This window comes from Stegastes partitus, unplaced genomic scaffold (assembly GCF_000690725.1).
Source record: "Stegastes partitus isolate 25-593 unplaced genomic scaffold, Stegastes_partitus-1.0.2 Scaffold34, whole genome shotgun sequence".
NCBI lineage: Eukaryota > Metazoa > Chordata > Actinopteri > Pomacentridae > Stegastes > Stegastes partitus.
The window spans coordinates 366,331-385,350 of record NW_007577765.1 but is presented as its reverse complement, the minus strand read 5'-3'; the positions used below and the strand labels follow the sequence as shown (position 1 = coordinate 385,350).

The window sequence follows — 19,020 nt, the reverse complement described above, 5'->3', positions numbered from 1 at the left end:
GACCACTGTACCACTGTGCCAATAAACCAAAAACTGTTCTCCAGCTTACATGATGGCAGGCCGCTCCAAATGCAGCAGTTCTATGAAACTGAACCATTAATTTTATCATTAACGCTTGGATTTTCTTCATGTGGCAGGTTGGAGACACTAAAAAAGGCCAGAACCCAAGAAAAACAGGTTTTGCGTCACACAGGAGCCAACCTTTAAAAAGGGCCTTTATAATAAAGCAAAGCAGTTCCGTCTCAGAGCTGACTAGAAACCACCATCCTGCTCCTACTGTTCACATTACAGAGCGTCTTTGTTTCGTGTTAGTGGAGGCGGCATCCTGTGAAATCCTACTCAACAAAAACTGAAACGCATCATAAGCTGAATTTGAGCGTCGAGACCCACAGAGAGCTGACTGGATCCACTCCGAGCCAAGAAATTCAACCTAGTCAGGATGCTGGAGTTTCGTGATAGACAGCTGTAACCCTTGTTTTTAGAGCATGTCAACAGATTGCTCTAAGACCGTCTGGGTTTTGCGACTATTCCAAAAAAAAAAAGGGTATCAGTCTGCTGCCCTCAGAGCTCCAGCATCCCCCGCTCAGTGTGGACGAACATGCTGGGAGATCAGCGAGGGATTTACCCGTCCGCCTCAAAATGGAGGCTGGCATTACCTTGGGTCTGACCAGACAGACGCGCTCACCTACTTTCTGCCACTGGGACGGGGCAGAGGGGGGAAAAAATAAGTGGGTCACATTCTGTCTCTTTTCTTGCTGAAATGCACGTCAGGGGCAGAAAGAGGGTCGTAGAGGGACATTAGTGTCCAAAGAGGAGGGTGTACAAATCTGTCAGCAGAATTCCTATGACCTGGATAACATTGAAGCTCTCCTCAGAAAAACGTCCAAAACAAGCACTTTACCAAAATAGGTCTTCAATGTACGGGACAGAAGTAAAATGAGAGGCCGTTCATACAGTGTAGGGGAATATAAATCACTCAGCACCCAGAAAATGTCCACTTAACATTCAGGTTCTGATCATTTGGTAAGAAAAATAAGATTTTTTATGAGTGAAATTTAAGCTGAAGCCAATAAAAATATAACAAAACCCGACAACAGGTCAAAAATGGTGCAGCTCTCGATGAGTCCGCGCGGTCCTCTGCTTCTATTTGTGGTGCAGATTGTTCACACTTGTTAATTCACATCTTTTTTTTCCGCAGCCTTTTTAGATATTGTCCTCATTCTGCGCACGGCATCGGCCGCACGTGATCGCCAGGCATGATTTCATTCGATTTAATTGGGAATCGAGAAAATAAGGATTAGGGGAGCAATGAGTGGAAAAAACTGGGCCAAAGCACTCGATGGATGATGGGCAGCTTACATCGCTCTGGGTCTCTGGGTGGAAGCACGGAAACCCCGTGGGTCAGGAAACGTATGGCAGAAAGAATGAAAGCTGACCGTCAGCGGCACTGCGTTTAGTTCACACATCAACTATTCAAAGCTGATGAAATGACTATGACTCCACTGCCAAATGAATTTAAACCTTTCATGTATCAGAAGAGCACTCAATTAGATGATTCAACATTGTAAGAAGCATCTTTCTAAGATCATTTTTCAGTAAAATTTGTCAACTTTTGGCTATTTTGGTTTGATTCAACTAATGAAAGATGCAACTTGTTTACAAATTAAAGAGGCACGTCACCAGTTTATTGTTGAAACTGACTCACTTTTTAGTCATGAGGATGAGTCACTGTCCAAAATCCCTGCCTCCTACATTTCCAACAATGCATCTCAATTTAGTGTTTTCATCTGTGTGGTAAAGCTCAAGCAGTGATTAACCTTGACGGCACTCTGTTTTCTTGGACTTGAAAATCTCTCTGAGCAAAACGAAACACGACAAACACGCTGATGTTAGTGCGTGACGACCTCACCTGTGCAGATGTCATCGTTTTAAAAAGATGGGATTATTTTGTTGACATGTATTTGTTGAAATGTAGTAAGATGTTTTCATGAAAATATATTTTGAATTCTGAGACTACAGCAGATGAATCAAATACCAACTGTGACATGTTTCAGAGAGCTGTGGATGTTTAAACCTTGCATTATTTTGACACCTATCAGGCTTTTTTATTTATTTAAAAATGAAATATTGATTTTGTAATACACAGGTACATGTATATATGGGTATGTATGTATTATGTCTGTCACTCACATGAAGTCTTTGTTATTTTTTGTTTATATAGTTATTTTCTTTTCTTTCTCTATTTTTTTTTTCAAATTTTTCCAAATTAAATGAACTGAATCTAACAGCTGAAACTCAGGCCATCAAAAAGTCCAAAGTCAGACTCGGTTTGATGTGCATCAGCAGCTACACGTGACAGGATTAATCGACTTTATCCACCTTCGCTACCAAACTGCCCTGCAGCAGGTAACTCAGACCCTCAGCAGAGCAGAGCTGTGGCTGCACTGTGACCTCCTACAAACCCCTGCTGAATGAATCTTCCCCACTCATCCCCCTCTACGGTTTTATACACAGCAGTCACTCGAGTTGGACGGAGATCAGCGATTCCTGTCAACTCACTCAGGGTGTGAACCGGCAGCATCTCTTCACAGCCAACAGATGTCCAGCGTATATCGATGTTACACAAGTCGTGCAGCGGTAGTAACATTCTGATAACTGACGCGGCTCAACGTGTAACCCGAGCACTTTTTTGACTTCTTGTTCGACTGGATTGAAGGTTGAAATCTGCACAAATATTAAGTGAGAGGATCTCAAGAGTCGAATGTTGTGGTCTTTTATAAACATCTATAAGTTGTTCAATCTGTCGCTTATTCAACATGATTGGAATTGACAAGATTTGTGATGCTCAACTTGAAAAATTTCAACTTACGAGGTTTTTTTTTTTTAAAGTTTTGTGTTTGACATCAGCTTGGTTTAGTAGTAACCATTTCATACACATCTCACTAACACATGCAGCAGTGCCTCAAGAATGTTTTTCTCTGGCTTTAATCTGAATTATTTTTATTACGTCCTTCTTTCATCAGTGACAAAAAGCCCTAACTCAACAGTAAACCACGTTGTTCTTGATTTAGAAGCTGGCCCGGACGTATGATTCAGACGGCATCAACAGTATGTGTGACAGAGGCAGCTATCACCCTCTAAAGCCTTTAATGCCCCGGAAAGGAGTGTCCTTACTCGATTACAGTCAACGAGCTGCAGTTAACGCAGCAGACGGTCGTCCCCAAGGTTTATGTAAGTGAGAAAAAAAAAGAGAGAACATTCCCGATGATCAGCGATTGCGTAATTTTGACATCAACGCGGCCGCATCCTGATGGTTCACACAGAAAGTGATAATCCTGTTGTCGTATTTTGTTACACAAGGTTCTAAAGAAAGATCTGCGTAAAATGTGAGCTTCACGACTGTTTCCGTGAAGATTCTGCTGATATTTGCGGACTAAATATTTCTACAGAGGCGAGGAACAAACGCTAACAAGTGTGAGAGCAGCAACACAACACTGGTGCTCCCTTTCGGACATTTGCAGACGTGACACACTGTCCGGACAAGCAGATTATACTGATCAGAAATGAAGCGACAGCAGCGTTGTTCCGTTAACACCGACTTTATTTATAACAACGGGGTGGGGGAACAGCTCTACTGAGGCTGCTGCTGCTGATCCGGCATGCTCCTGATGATGTCAGAATCGCCTGAGGAGGAACACATGAGCAAAGTCAGTGGATTTAAATAACGATTCCTGCACATGCAACACAAACACAATCATATCACCTGACGAGTTACATTTTCTTTATAAACAAATGAACAATGCTGACACGAAGAGGATAAATGTTACAAATGGAGCGTTCGTGAGCACCCTGACTGGTGTTCATCTAGCCAACCACTAGTCCTGACCTGGACCACTTTAGTGATCAGGTCCAAAACTTTGCAGAGGACACCAAGTGTGAAAATGCTATCAAAGAGTTTTAACAAACCTCAATCTAAGCAGCAAGTCCAATAATTTTAATGTCAATTCAGACATGTTTACGGTGTCATTTATTGAGAGGCATCAGGGTTATACACAAGAGCAGAATTTTAACAAAAAGGACATTTTGGCGTCATGCTGCTGATTAAGGAATGTTACATTTACTGCTATCAGATGCTGTCAATAGCATCATCTCAAAGTTCACAAAACAATGACCATGTTAGAAGGCACAACAATAATTTTGACAGCCCACACCCACCACAGAATAATTTTCATGTTTCCAGCCCCTGATTATCCTCCTGAGCTCTGTCCCTTGATTTCATGTTTGATGTCATCATCTTAGTACCAGATAATAATAAAGCTCAACAGGTCACACAGTTAGTAAAACCACTCAACTCTGTCTGACCCCTATTCTGATGTGTACATGTTAGGTTTGCTGCAAACAGGAACATGCACAAGATTTTGTCTGAAACATCCAACACCACCACGATAATCTGAATCAGCACTGAAGAGCCAAACACCAGGCTCAGTTGTTTGTGGCATCGATTGAGCGCAGCAGAAGGTAGGTACTCACCAGGGTCAATGATGGCCAGTGTGCACACCCTGTAGTATTTACCGCAGGCTGTGCCCAGCTCAATGTTGTTTCCACTGTAGTGGTGGACACCAGTCTTGGCCAGCATAGCGTAGTACTCAATCTCAGATTTCCTGGACGAGGGAAGAGACAAAGGTAAAAGGTTCAGTGCAAAAACGGTAAATTTGACCAAAGACAGGCAATACAAATGAGAATATGCTGAAAAAAGGTTTCCCACAATCCTAACAATGCGAACACCTGCGTCCACCGAAACTTTAAGCATCGGTGTTTGTTTGTGTTACAAACTCCAAACAGTTTGTCGCCTCACAATTTATGAGCAAATTAACATTTTTTATTTTAAGTAAAATAGGTAAAGATTTTAAACAATTTCTGAAACTTTTTTATAAGCAATGTTAGTCAGGACCTGTTTTAACATTTCAAATATCACAGCAAAATGAAATGCGCTTAACTTTGGTGAAAAAAGGCAAGTTACTTTGGCTTTTACAAACTGCTTAGTGCACCATGTAAAAGTCAGCTGAACGTCTAGTACAGTCAAAGTGGGAGAGTCCTGCAGCTACTTGGGCTTTTCATTTATTGATCCATTCCAAATCGTTAATGTTTAGTCAAATTGAGAATTAACACAAGTTTTAGTACACTCCTGCATTGGAAAACAGTAAGGCAAGCACAACCACTCGAACAGCGTAGTAATCACTATCGATAACAATGAGCGGCTGTTATGACCTCAAACTGTTTTGGTTTTTTTTTAAGTTATTTTTTTTGGCCTTTGTGCCTTTATTGACAGTGCAGTGAGAGAGAGACAGGAAAGTAGGGGAGAAGAATGGGGGGAGGACGTGTGGAAAAGGGCCATGAGCGGGATTCGAACTCATGACCTCCACATTGGGACTGTAGCCCTGCACATGGGACGCCAGCTCAACTTTCATTCATCAAAACATTAACCACTGCAACAGGATAAAAAAAATATACTGGTATCAAGTACACAGTAAATCCTCCATGTTTAAATCCCGTGATGTCACCCACTGGCCTTCAACAGCACTGTCAATCAACTTACTTTTTTTTTTTTTTTACATGTTATTTTACTAAATTATCACACAGTTCTCACACAAGAAAGTAATCTAGCAGTTAAATGTGCACAACTGGTTTAACAGTGTCAACCAGGCGAGCAGAACAGAAGATACCCTCCCAACACCACCCCAGTCTACCCAAAAAGCATCTTACATGTAACTTCCCGTGCAACTATTTGGCAACAACAGCAACTTAAAGGTAAAATATTTCTTATTCCACGCGACAAACCTGACAAATTATTATCTTTACACACCTGAGAGCTGGGCAGTTGTTGGCCAGGATAACCAGCTTGGCTTTTCCCTGACGGATCATCTTCTGGGACTGCTTGTAGCCCAGGACGTATTTTCCACTCTTCATCACCAGCTGGAGCCGGGAGTTGATGGACTCCATGGACTTTTTCTGCATCACAGACATCCACACCTCAATTTAGTGACTGCACTCGGTCGACACAGCTCACACCATCCACCAAATAAACCTCCAATATCATAATTAACATGATGTATAAGACAACATGAAAAATGAGACAGAAAGGCGAGTATATATAATATGATTTAACGGACATTAAAGCGGAAATGTTTCTACATGATCGTTTTCTGTGGTTTGAGTTAGCAAACTAGCATTAGCTTAGCTGCCGGTTTACAGTGTTCCGGCTACAGACGCTAGCCAGTCAGGCAAACAGATGGACGAGCAGCAGCTGAGAAAATTACGTGTCTTTAAACATTTTAAGCAGCCATCTTTCGACACAGAACAATACGTGTCGAGTCGAAATCGTGAGTTTTTAATCGCAGAGCTACATGCTAGCTAACAGGCCCTGACAGCAACACGTCTCCACGTGAAGCGGCCGTCAGCAGCGTGTGGATCGCGAGCAGAGCTGCGCCACTCACCGTCTTCTTTGCGGCCACCATGTTTGCGGTTTAGTCCGGACAGGCCAACCTGCGGGCAGAGGAAAGGGAGCAGAAGACTGTCGTTAAACGTTAGGTCCCTACAAAATCTATAAATATTGGGAAAATAGTGTTTTTTTGTTGAGAAAACTCGGAGCTCGTCTTACTGTGAGTTAACTCCAATATGGCCTCGGAGAGAAAGGAAGTCCCATGGTGCACCGCGCTGCTATCCGCGGTGAATCTGCGCACAAGAGTACTGCGCAGAGTAGTGAATCTGGATGGTTAGCTTCTGTTGTTACTGCAAAATGATGTTTAATGACAAAACCCATCTGTTACACAGTTTAGTTTCAGTTTTTATAAAAGAAATAATTCTTAAGCATTATCAGTTACATGTAAATTGTAAATGTGCTTTACGTTAAAAAGCAGCCTTAATTTAGTTGTACAGTTATGTAAACAGACTCTAATATTAGTAAAAATATTGCACTAACCCTGATCCTACCAACGTATTTAACATACAAGCACTTCTGTATGGAGTAGCAGTAATACTACTAATATTAAACTGCTATAAGAAACAACCTTTATAGCAAAATATGAAGTGATTTCTTGCACATGCCTGCACAATATGTACTATATATGTACAGCTTTCTTACTTAAATAACATTGTAAACGTTTTAATTGCTTTATAATAACGTTTTAATTGCTTTGTAATAGCTTTCATTTGCTACACTTGCTGTTATCTGTTGCTAATTTCTTTTACTTGTCAGTGTTTGCTGTTTTGCACTAAAACATCAAGTTGCAATCCTTGAATATGAAAACTGATACTACCTTTGATAGCTATACATCATATTAGTATTTTAAAGCTTATTTACCATCCTTCGATGCTGGCGTCATTTCATTTTCAGTAATTTCAAGTCACCCTTACTTGTCTTACATTTATATGCCTCAAAAGTTTAAATTGGCCAGTCTTCTAGTCATCCAAAAATATATTATAGAGACATATTCTGGATTTATTGCAGCCAAACACATCTTGGAGTTCTGACAAAACAGCTAACCCCCTAAAATCTTTCTTTTTACATACCTCTACTCCTTACCTCCTCACTCTATGGACACAAACATGGTTTCATTTATGCTTTGTCCCACAATCACACCGTGTCATGATCGTACTCTGACTGCATGCTGGTCATATGAATGCACACAATTTTAGACCTATTGATCTATTTTAGTCGATCTACAAAGTTATGAAAAACTGGATTAATTGAAGGAAGCACCTGTGAGATGAGAGAATAGTATCGCTCCAGGGCCTCATGTACCCCAGTCAGGAATGAGGGTAAAAACAATTAAAAGTAAAAGTGTAGATTAGGCTGTATCCAGAGGTTATTTTATTATGTGTTTAAATATCACTTATGGATGACAATTTTAAAATAGTCTAATGTTTACTTGATCAGGCTGAACTAGTAGTCACATCTTTATACCATGTTGAGTAGTTTAATCTATAATCAAATCTTTTTAACTGATCAGAAATTTTAGGTGTATATCTTATTGAAAACTAAGTACAGGTTTGAGGTGACTTTAGTCCACAGATTTCAGAGATTGTACCTTCTTTTTACTCCACTACATTTTTTAAACAGATATCACTGAGCTATTTTAAAGTAATAGGTTTCCTGCCAAGACACCAATTATAAATGCAGGACTCAAAGGAGTATATTTATAGTGCGCTATTTTTGTCTTCCTCTGTCCTTAGGTGCATTTTGTGGGCTATTTTGGCTCAGTTCTACCGGAGTCTTTGTTGTTTAAGCTGCCCTTTGCTCAGGGGCACATCGGCAGTCAGGTTTTAAGGCGCTCCTGGTTCACTTTCCCCGCCCCAAGAGGTGGCCGCTGCACACTGACTGAATAATGTATTTTTGTCCCTGCGCCAGCCTCATGGAAACAGCCTAAGTTACAGCACACAACAAAAGCCAACATTTCACCTGCGTGACCGAAGAGTTTAGAAAAACTGCCGCCACAACACAAGGACCTGAAGCCATGATGCGCAATTACGCACGGGACTAGAGGAATTCACCGCGCGGACTGTGTTTTTGTTTCTCCTCCAGGGGTTTCGCATTTCTCCATTTACAGAGTCGATATATATGCACGACGTCATCAGCGCAGCTGCAGCCTGTCCTCACCTGTAAACTCTGAACTCATCCAGTTCTCTGTGCGCACTGGGCAGGATGGGATGCTCCACAAGTTCCCAAACTTCAGCGGTGGATACGACTCGACCCAGTGCTAAGCCCGAGGAGAGCAACGGAGCCAGCACTACAGGTGAGTCAACAAAACCTGCACACTTGTGTATAAAGGATAAAAATAACATCTGTACAAAATGTGTTCTACCTGGAGGCAAGTGGCATCCACTGCAACTAACATCAACATTGCAATCATGTAAAGACAAAAAATAAAGCAGTTAAAGTGATTTGTTGTCAGAATTTCACTGGAAATTATTCTGTCCTATCTAAATATTTTTTTTTGACATTCTGCAGCCTTTAGTTTTGCACCATTTACACACTCTCTGTATGGAAAAGTACTTCTATTAATTATTGTATTTCAAGGGATGCTATAAATATCCTTGTAACATGTTGGTGGACATGGTGTCATGTTGGAAGTTCACTGCTGCCTCCATATAGAGTTGCATCATCTATTTAATTATACTGCAGTGAATACTCTTCTGATAAGGGTGGCACAGTCTAAATGCAAATTACGACCAGCGCATTTCTCTGGGTACAGTATCTCACATCGTCTTTATTTTTAATGAGACAGAACTGCACAGTGACAGGATGAGAAAGTTTATTGTCATTATTTAACAGTGGCTTCTGGCCCTGTCCTCCCCCGAGGGAGACAGCGGCATAAAAGCAGATTTGGTGACAGTCTACGGTTTCAATAGGAAATGGAGAAGCTACTTTGGACACTCCTTTGTTGTAGTGGGTCAGAGACGGTCCAGGTTGTGGTGCAAACTAGCACACATTTCAAGGTAAAACACCAACACTGGATCCTCTGTTTGTATTTTGCGGCGCGAAAGGAAAAGGAGGAAGCCCAAATGTAGTTCTTTAACCAAATCTGTGTTGTGTTTGAGGACTATGACTCTTCAGTGCTGCCCGCTTAAGCATTCTGTGACACAACTCAGACAATAAGCTGAAAAATCTGTAAAAGATTCACCAAAAGGGACCACCTCTAAGCAAGTGTCTGTTTTGCACGCCTTATTAATGCAGTGAGAGCCTGGAGACACACACAGAGCTGAGAAACAACCGCTGATCCCGCTAAAGTGTGTTTATGCTCCTTTTCCGTAGCTGACCGTGACCTCTGACCTCCCAGTAGAAAAAGAGATTTGCTCATAAAAAAGTCATAATTCAGTCGTTGTCTGATGACGGCAGAGCTTCAGACTCTCAGTTTAACAGCGATGTTTTCCTGTCGTCATCGTCTTAGAGGTCAGATGGAAATTTTCCAGGATGTTTTCTTATTTTTGCATGCAGCTTGTTTACTGCCCTTGATACCAAGAGAGACGAAAAGGATTACTTTACTTTGTTTATTCGTTCTGCTTTAACCAGCTTTGAGAATGCTGATGGCCGAGGGTCAAGACTTCTATGATCCATGCAAATAACTAGGATGCAAATCACTCCAAAGAAAAGTCCACAAGGAAGCAACGCACCATAAAGACGCAGGAACCTGTTCGTAGAGTTGCTGTCTGAGGCTGTTCATTAACAACAATCCACCATTAACTCCCAATAGTTCCATTTGTGTGTGAGGTCTATTTGTGCTGTTATTGTACTTTTTGCCTGAGAGCATTTATTTTCCCAAATATTCAGAGTAGAAATTATTGCTCAAACACAGGGATTTTCACATGTTGCTCTTCTGCATTTGGATGAAAGTGGTAGCTTTGTTTAGTCCAGTGCAAAGTCAATGGAGTTTAATTCACATGTTGGAAGTCTTTTTATACTTCTTGTTATTTTCTATCTGCTATCATCTTATTATTATTATTTTTGTTTCATATTAATTCCATTCTCAAATTATGAAAATGTAAACATTGATTCTTATCATTAAAAATAATCTGATTGTGTTTCTGCACCAGATAGCACAAAGTCAAACATTCATTGTCAAAAATGTAATAAATAGAAATAGTCAAGTCAGTGTTGCTTGGCACCCAGAACATATTAGTAATGAGGACTGGTTACAGATTAACTTTCACTTTGGTTTTGAATTAAGTCAACTCTGTTGCCATCATGGAGGCAACACAAACAGTAAACTAAAGCAAGCGTGAGCCGAGAGCCCGGTACTGCTGTCACAAAACTATCTATGATTCATGTGTAGTTCTTGTTTTCTGATGCTGTGTGTGATTCACAAGTGAAAGTGCTGCCACTGTCCTGTGTTGCCAGGACTTGAAATGTCCATAAGGTGAATTGGGAAATGTTAGGATGACCTTACAGATACATTGCAGGATACATCGTTGTGAACAAAAGTTTACATACAATTATAAAGACCAAACATCCTTTAGCCATTTTCAGGTCAGCTAGGTGCTTCTGGTAGTCATCCACAAGCTTCTGATCGTATCTTTGACCCTCCTCTTGACAGGATTGGTGCAGTTCATCTAAATTAGTTGTCTTTCTGACACAGACTTGTTTCCTCAGCGCAGTCTACAGATTTTCAGTTTGTTAAAGACTCGGGGAAAGGCCAGCTTAAAACCTTAACTCCAGCCCAATTTTGCAATTTCTTTCCACCTTTGATGTGTGTTGTTGTTTTCTTGAAGAATGTGGAGGTAATCCTTTATCTTCATTATTTCATTTACTTTGTGTCAAGCACCAAAACACCCCAGAGCATGATACTGCCACCACCATGCTTGGTTGTAGGTTTGGTGGTTTTGGGGTTAAAGTCCTTAACCTTCTCTCCTCCAAACATGTTTCTGGTCATTGTGGCCAAATAGCTTGTTTTTGGTTTCATATGACCACAGAACTTTTCTCTAGAAGGCCTTCTCTTCGTTTATGTGATCAACAGCAAACTTCAATCAAGTCTTAAGATATCACTTCTAGAGGAAGGGCTTCCTTCTTGCAGCCTCTCAGCCCATGATGATGTAAAACACACTTGACTGTGGACACTGACACCTGTGTTCCAGCAGCTTCTACTTCATTGCAGACATGGTCTTTGTGATTCTTGGTTGACTTTTCACCATCCTGACCAATTGTCTCTCAGCAGCAAGTGACAGTTTGTGTTTTTGTCCCGATCGTGGCAGTAACACAACTGTATGCACTTTATGTGCGGAAACAATTGTTTGCACAGATGATTTTGGGATCTCTGTCTTCTTTAAAATGGCTCTAAGTGGCTTTAAGTCTAATGAGGCTAAGTCTAAGGGGCAATATTAAAATTGAGCAACTGTAGTCAATCAGAATCACTTACAAGAAGGTAAGAGGTCACACCACAAAGAAAATTTGATTAACACAACTTTTTACATCACCAAAACTGATCATTCAAGTTGCTGTACATACATTTTTGACCCAGTAGATTTTGTTATATTTCCAGAAGACTTGCAATAAATCTATGAAACAATGAAAATGCATAATTGTTTTTTTCATTGCGTCATAGAAAATTAGAATTAGAATGATGTACATGGTCTTTACCAGTGTATGTGAACTTTTATTCCCAGTTGCACATATGAAAAAAGCTTTAACCCAAAATAAGCTGTCACTACAGGGATGTTTGCTCCAGTGAAAATAAACTAGAGCTTCACACTGTAACATAAAGGGCCTGTGCTTCACATGAGGAATTGCTACTGCAGGACACTTTAACTATTGACAGTGTTTCTCATCTTATCTCAAGATCTTGTTCTCTCAGGTCTAATTGTTTGTTACAGTGTAATATGGTACACAGTAAGAAACTGTTATTCACTGTCCATAAACTGCTTAAACATTGTTTGAATAATAATGTGTCATGTTCCAACAGGGGCAGCCAATGAGAATGGCAAAGTAGCTGAGGATAGTGAAACTATTCCAGACCAGACACCTGCTGATGGCGGTGATGCTAAAGAGGAGCCTGCAGCAGCTGCCACATCTGCAGACAGCACTGCTGCAAATCCACCAGAAGCAGCAGAGTCTCAGCCTGCAGCAGCCAGTCCAGCTGAAGAAACAGCAGCACCTGCAGAATCAGCAGCACCTGCAGAAACAGCAGCAGCAGCAGAAACAGCAGCAGAAACAGCAGCAGCACCTGAGGAAACACCAGCAGCAGCGGCAGACAGCACCGCTGAGACGGCAGCAAGCTCCTCAGAGGCTGCAGCTCCAGAGCAAGGTAGGCTGGAGTCACAAACAGCACAGAGACAGGACAATGACAGTTTTGTCTGAACGCCACTGAAATATTTGGCTGCTAATAGGGGAAATTCATCCCAAAAAGGCCAATATTTAGGATATTTTAGATTCAGCTTTGATTCTTCTTAACATCTTCACCTAAACAGGCTCCACATTGTCTCTTCAAAATGACCGAGTTGTCAGCTGAACCTTTGCCTAGAGAATGTAAATTATTGTAATTGTGAGCTTTATTCTCTATGCAAAGAGACATCTCTTATGCAAATATCTGAACACAGACTGACAGCCGACAGCCTCGTGACATTTATCAGACTGACTGAACATTTCACAAAGTTACACAGCAGACAAGGGTTGAGCTGGATACCTGTGTGTACATGTGTTAGCCTCGGCAACGATCCCCATTAAAACTTTGGGATTAGAAGATTTCTCTCGTGAAATCTGTGAAAAACATTCCTCGAGTCACAGTGAGGGAAGAGGGATTCATAAAGTACAATTGTTTCCAATGACCAGCAGTAACCTGAGCAGGGCTCTGCCTCTGGAATATGGGATGCCACAGCGCCCAGGTACATGATGTCCCTTCCATCTTTCCCCAGATCCTCCCCAGTCCCCCTGCAACAATAGTAACTAGGCGGTATCCAACAACACTTTGACTGCAGCTTTTAATGAACACACCGGGGTGGCCACAGCAATGTGCTCCAAAGTCACACCTCTGATTGTTTAGTTAGTTTTGAAGAATGGCACTTGTGTTGGCTTTACCATATCAGGTAGCGATGACCTGATGAACTATTTGCTGTATGTGTCGTGTCAGTCGTGTGCTTGTTTGGACTCACAGAAGAGGCTTTTCATTGAGATTTGATTGATTGAGCTTTTTCTAAAAACGTCCTCCTGGCAGTGAAAGATAAATGAGGCGTGGGAGTGTACAGTCATGCATGAATAGCCTGTTGATCTGTAACTATTGTCTGTTGAGGCTGTGGCTCTGCAAAATTTGACTAAACGATTTTGCTTCGGCAACAAAAGAAGTTTTAGGTATTCGTAGCTTTAGTCACTTTACATCAGCTGAACCAGAATCAATTCCTCACTTGTGCAAGTTCTCAAAAATCTTTTATCAGCAAACAAAACTGGTTTAGGCCACTGGATGATACCATTAGTTTGGCACAGAAAATCCAGATACTTGTGAAATTAAATCAACTCTGGAGAAAACCTGCTACTTCTCCCGGAGCTCTGGTATCAGTGGGAGATGCTAAATTACAACTTATTGAGTGCAACACAACAATCTCTGCTCTAAATTCCTAGAGAGCACTTCAGAGTGACTGCAGGTCTGCACAGCGATCGTGTCTCTCTGCATATTTGCCTCTGCAGGCTTATCCAAACATGGAAATGCTCCCCAGCGGCCCGTATGGCACCTCCAGCATTACATTCACTGCTATCAGCTCACTTAGTGCCTCATGATGCAAATGACAAGGAGACAACAGGTCTACGACGTCGGCTCTTCCTTTTCCATTTTCATCCCATGCAAAGTGTCTGTAATGCAGACCATTAAGGAAGATGGACAAGGTTGACATGCTGAAGCTCTGTGCACTTATTGCCAAACATATTCTTCCCTTGCTTTTCATGGTCTAAACAATAATAATAATGGAAGCTGTGACAGTCAGACTCAGTAAATCTCCTGCCTGCCTCACTAAACTGTACACATTTTATTTTGCAAGATATTCGATGCAATGTCTGCTGCATCCTTTTTCAAAACTCCCCTATAGTTTATTTCTGAGAAGTTTACACATTACATATATGGTGAGTTTACTGGCAGTCTACTTCAGCAAAAAAGATGCTAAGCTTCTGCATGAAATGATGCAGTGAATACAGACAGAAAAACACAAGCTCACAAAGTCATTTCACTCTCAGACTACAATCTAAGAAATACATTTGTAAAGTAACAAAGAAAGTATTTGCACAGCTTTAGGCTTTACTTTTTTTTTTTTTTTTTTTAAAAGGGGGCAAGTATATGTTCAATAACCCAGTGTCCACAGTAAAAAAAAAAAGAAAAAAAAAAGGGCATTGTCTGTATTTTATGGGGTATCGGTTGTAAATGTATTTACATTTTCTACAAAATATTTACAGTGAAAAAAGAACATTTTCTTTGTTTGATGGTAAAACTATGTATCCATAGTGAAGATACAAGACTGTTATTTGATGATAATTCTACATTATTAAAACTGCATTTTAAATAAATCCATAAAATAACAGAAAAAGGTGAACTCAGTCCTGCAATTTAAAATTAAATCTACACAATCTTTGAAGGGCTGCAAGGTAGATCGGTGGTTAGTACCGTCACCTCACAGCAAGAAGGTCGCCGGTTCGCATCCCGGTGAGGACACTCGAGATCTTTCTGCGTAGAGTCTCCATGTTCTCCCCATGCAGCGTGGGTTCTCTCCGGGTTCTCCAGCTTCCTCCCACACAGTCCAAAAAACATATTGAGGTTAATTGGTGATTCTAAATTGTCCGTAGGTGTGAATGTGAGTGTGCTTGGTTGTCTGTCTCTAAGTGTAGCCCTGTGATAGACTGGTGACCTGTCCAGGTGTCCCCTGCCTTCACCCTGAGTCAGCTGGGATAGACTCCAGCCCCCCACGACCCTAGTGAGGATTAAGCGGTGTAAAGAATTTGTCAGTAAGTTAAAAGAATTTCAGACAAGTCTTTTTAATCTTTTTTCAACTAACTTACATATCTTTTAAAATTGTGATAAAGGGGAATGTTTATCTCCACATTGTTCCTAATTAATTTTCTCTCTAAAAAGTACAAAGACCTGATGACAACTATATCAACTCATAATAATGCAATTCCAGAATGTGCATGAACAGAAATTCACCCATGAATCATGCACTACGGATCATTTCTATTGATAACACAGTGATCAGTGCATGCATGTGGAATTTTCTACCAAATATTCACATAATTCAGAAGCAAAACAATCTGTGTTATTTCTCTGTCTTCACTTGATCTTGACCCCCTTTGGTGTCTAACTTGACTCATCCTCAGTTCAAACTTGACCACAGCCCTGTTTAGATGTTGTGTGTGTGTGTGTGTGTTGCCAACACTTTTTTGTCACCGTGGTATCACTAAGGTGCAATCCGAGTCCACAGAGAAACCAGAGCATGCCAACACATATAGGGCTTCCACTGGCGACGAACGATGTCAGGCCGGCTGAGCCTCCATTTCACAGCCAATGGAGAGAGAGGATCGAGTGTCACGGAGGCTGAGCGGACAGAGCAGCTCACCCGCCTCTGAGGCAGCTGATTTTAGGATTAGCTTGTTGTAAATAATCTGTTATCGCAAGTCTCTGATGGAAAACTGGAAATGAAACAAAGCGCTGTGTGACGCACACTTTCACACTTATTGAGATTTCACACCTTGAGATTAAACAGTGTTACAGGCTGGATAATGGACATTGGAATGGACCTTTAGTTTCCTGGATTTGTCTGTGCAAGATCTGCAAGATGTGGCAATAATTAGTCAGTTCAGCTATATTACAAACAAAAAACAAACAAAAAAAAAACTGCCACCTACTTCTAATGACATCCAGGCATTGAGATGTAATTTGTCCAGCTGTTGAGATGTAAGTTTCCAAAACCGTACATGTGAAAGGAATAAAAAAAAGAAGCACTTAAACGAGACACTTGCAATCAGGCTTTGAGAGGCAGTTGTACTCATGAGACTGATGTTTAGCAGGTGTGATGTTTATTATGCTCACTGTGTTCATATGTTAAAATTTGCTAATAAGCACTACGTTCATATACAGCTGGTGGCAACGTCATTCATTTTACAAAGCATTGGACAAGTTAAAAAAAATCCCCTAATGAGGGTCCATCCATCCATTATCTATACACCGCTTAATCCTCACTTGGGTCGTGGGGGGCTGGAGTCTATCCCAGCTGACTCAGGGTGAAGGCAGGGGACACCCTGGACAGGTCACCAGTCTATCACAGGGCTACACTTAGAGACAGACAACCAAGCACACTCACATTCACACCTAAAGACAATTTAGAATCACCAATTAACCTCAACATGTTTTTGGACTGTGGGAGGAAGCTGGAGAACCCGGAGAGAACCCACGCTGCAAACTCCACGCAGAAAGATCCCGGGTGTCCTCACCGGGACGCAAGGCAACAGTGCTAACCACTTAACCACCTTGCAGCCCTGCCAAATGAGGGTCCCAGATCAAAAATCAAGGATTTACTTACTAGTAGGTTGATGCAGTTCATCCTGAGGGGATCATGAATGTGTGCAGCAAATCCCCTGACAATCCATCTGACGCTTGTTGTAATATTCCACTGTTCACTGACTGCGTGTTGTGTCAAGATGAACAAGGACATTCTTTCATTTTGTAATGTTCTGAGTGCCACAACAAAAAACTCTTTTCCCCCTTTTTTGTAATCGGACGTAAGAGAAATCAGGCAAAACTGAAGTAAAACTCTACTCAACAAAAACATGAACGCAGCATTTAAAATGTGATTAAATCCTATCAGTTCTTTCTAAAATAAGGAAATAAGTATGTGTTTTTCCAGCATCTCCACGACAGAATGGACATCGTGAAACAACCAACTAAGCACCACGTTGGAAACGATAACGGGCAGATCAAGTGTGGGGTCACAGAGCAGAAGTCAGTAATGAGTCACACAACTGTGACGTGTAGAAGCGATGAGGTTGTCGAGGCTGCTTGTGGACTGTTGTGGAACTCTTACTGAGGGGCTCGGGGAAGTAGGTGGACATTACGGGGGAAGGGTCACGTTGTCGGACATCCAGACTTGGCCTTTAACTGGTCAAAGCAGCGTCACTCTGTCTGATCTTTGTCCTTTATTAACTTAATGGTGGCGAGATCGTCACCAGTTGAACAGCTCAGAAACGTTTTGTACACGGTTTTGCTAAATTGAACTCTTTTCTAAACAAAACAATAGAATTTGAAGAGTTCATTTGCAAAAACAGATAACTCCATGTTCACAAACCTTCAGAAAACCCACTTTTCCATCGTCTACCTGAGACAACATCAGTCAAACTTAACTTATCTCTATTTTTGTCATTTCTACTGAGTCACATCCACTCAGCTTCAGTTTGAGTGATATTATCTCAAGCAAACGACAAAAAAATAGGTTTTCTGAACTCAATTGTAATTTGAGGAAGACCATTTGCTTGCTGCATTGATTTTTTGTTGTTGTTCCGTCTGTATCAGATAACACTGCAGGTAAGTGAGTAAATATGCTTAGACAGCAGTTTATGCTTTTGATAGTCAAATATAGAGCTGACAGGTGACAGAAAACAACATGCAACCATGAGCAATGGTTCACCTTTCAGCCACTGTTCACAAATCTCTCTGTCTTTCCTTCCAGATAAAGGAGAGGCCACAGCAGCTGATTCAGAGCCCAACACAGAGGAAGCACCAGGTGAGCAGAGCTGCACGTTCCTCGTCGTGTCCGTTAAACGATACTCGCGCCGTCCTAAATGCGTCTCTTTGTGTTTCCAGCTCCCAGCGAGTGACGTGCAACGCGAGTGGCTGCGCAGATGAGTTTTGTGTCTCACCTTGTCTGTATGCGTGAGTGAAAGTACGTCTGGGTGTGAAAGACATCGCCTCGTTGCCAAGATGCCGACCCCGTGACAACCGCTTTCAGTCGGGGTCCTCAGTCACCACTGTGCCTTTTTCCCCCCTCCCCTCCTCTCTTTCTTGATGGTTTCTACTGTACATAGACAGAGTTCTACAGCACTTAGCGGGTGTGTTTATTTTCAGAGGATTATCTAGAGAAAGTTCTATTTATTATCTGTATTGAAATTTATACGACCTTTACTACACACTATGTCTGCTAATCTAAGAGTCCATTCAGAACTTTTCTACAAAACCACAACTCTTGAAAAACAAACAAAGCCAAAGTATATTTGACTGATAAAATTATATTATTTTTTTGGGGTAGCTGGCTTTGATTTTATGACCATATTTGTAATGAAGCTGCTCCAATGTACAGCTGATTTGGAAAATGAATTTCTGATGAGCATGTAAGAGATAAGCGTAAACCTGAGGGCTTTTTTGTTGTTTGTTTTTTTGTTTCCGAGGTGTCATGATTTCTCTCTGGGAAGAAAACCTGTAAAACTGTCAAAAAATTAAAAAGGTCACCTTAACAATAACACCAAATGTACGCCTCGTCTTTGATAACTCAGGAATTATTACAAATGTG

The 19,020-nt window shown here is 41.2% G+C and overlaps 1 protein-coding gene and 1 long non-coding RNA gene across 2 annotated transcripts; one reads left to right on the top strand and one right to left on the bottom strand.

Annotated features, from left to right (window-relative positions):
• Positions 1-3,583: 3,583 nt before the first annotated feature.
• Positions 3,584-6,719, bottom strand: rpl30 (ribosomal protein L30). The gene is made up of 5 exons (XM_008300947.1): positions 6,659-6,719; positions 6,495-6,543; positions 5,864-6,009; positions 4,531-4,661; positions 3,584-3,684 (listed from the first exon to the last, which is right to left on the bottom strand). The coding sequence occupies exons 2-5, from the start codon at positions 6,513-6,515 to the stop codon at positions 3,632-3,634; spliced, it is 351 nt and encodes a 116-aa protein (XP_008299169.1). The 5' UTR covers positions 6,516-6,543; positions 6,659-6,719; the 3' UTR covers positions 3,584-3,631.
• A 5,949-nt stretch (positions 6,720-12,668) lies between these two features.
• Positions 12,669-18,970, top strand: LOC103371568 (uncharacterized). The gene is made up of 3 exons (XR_520948.1): positions 12,669-12,794; positions 18,184-18,237; positions 18,318-18,970. It is a non-coding gene; the product is annotated as an uncharacterized LOC103371568 (long non-coding RNA).
• Positions 18,971-19,020: the final 50 nt, after the last annotated feature.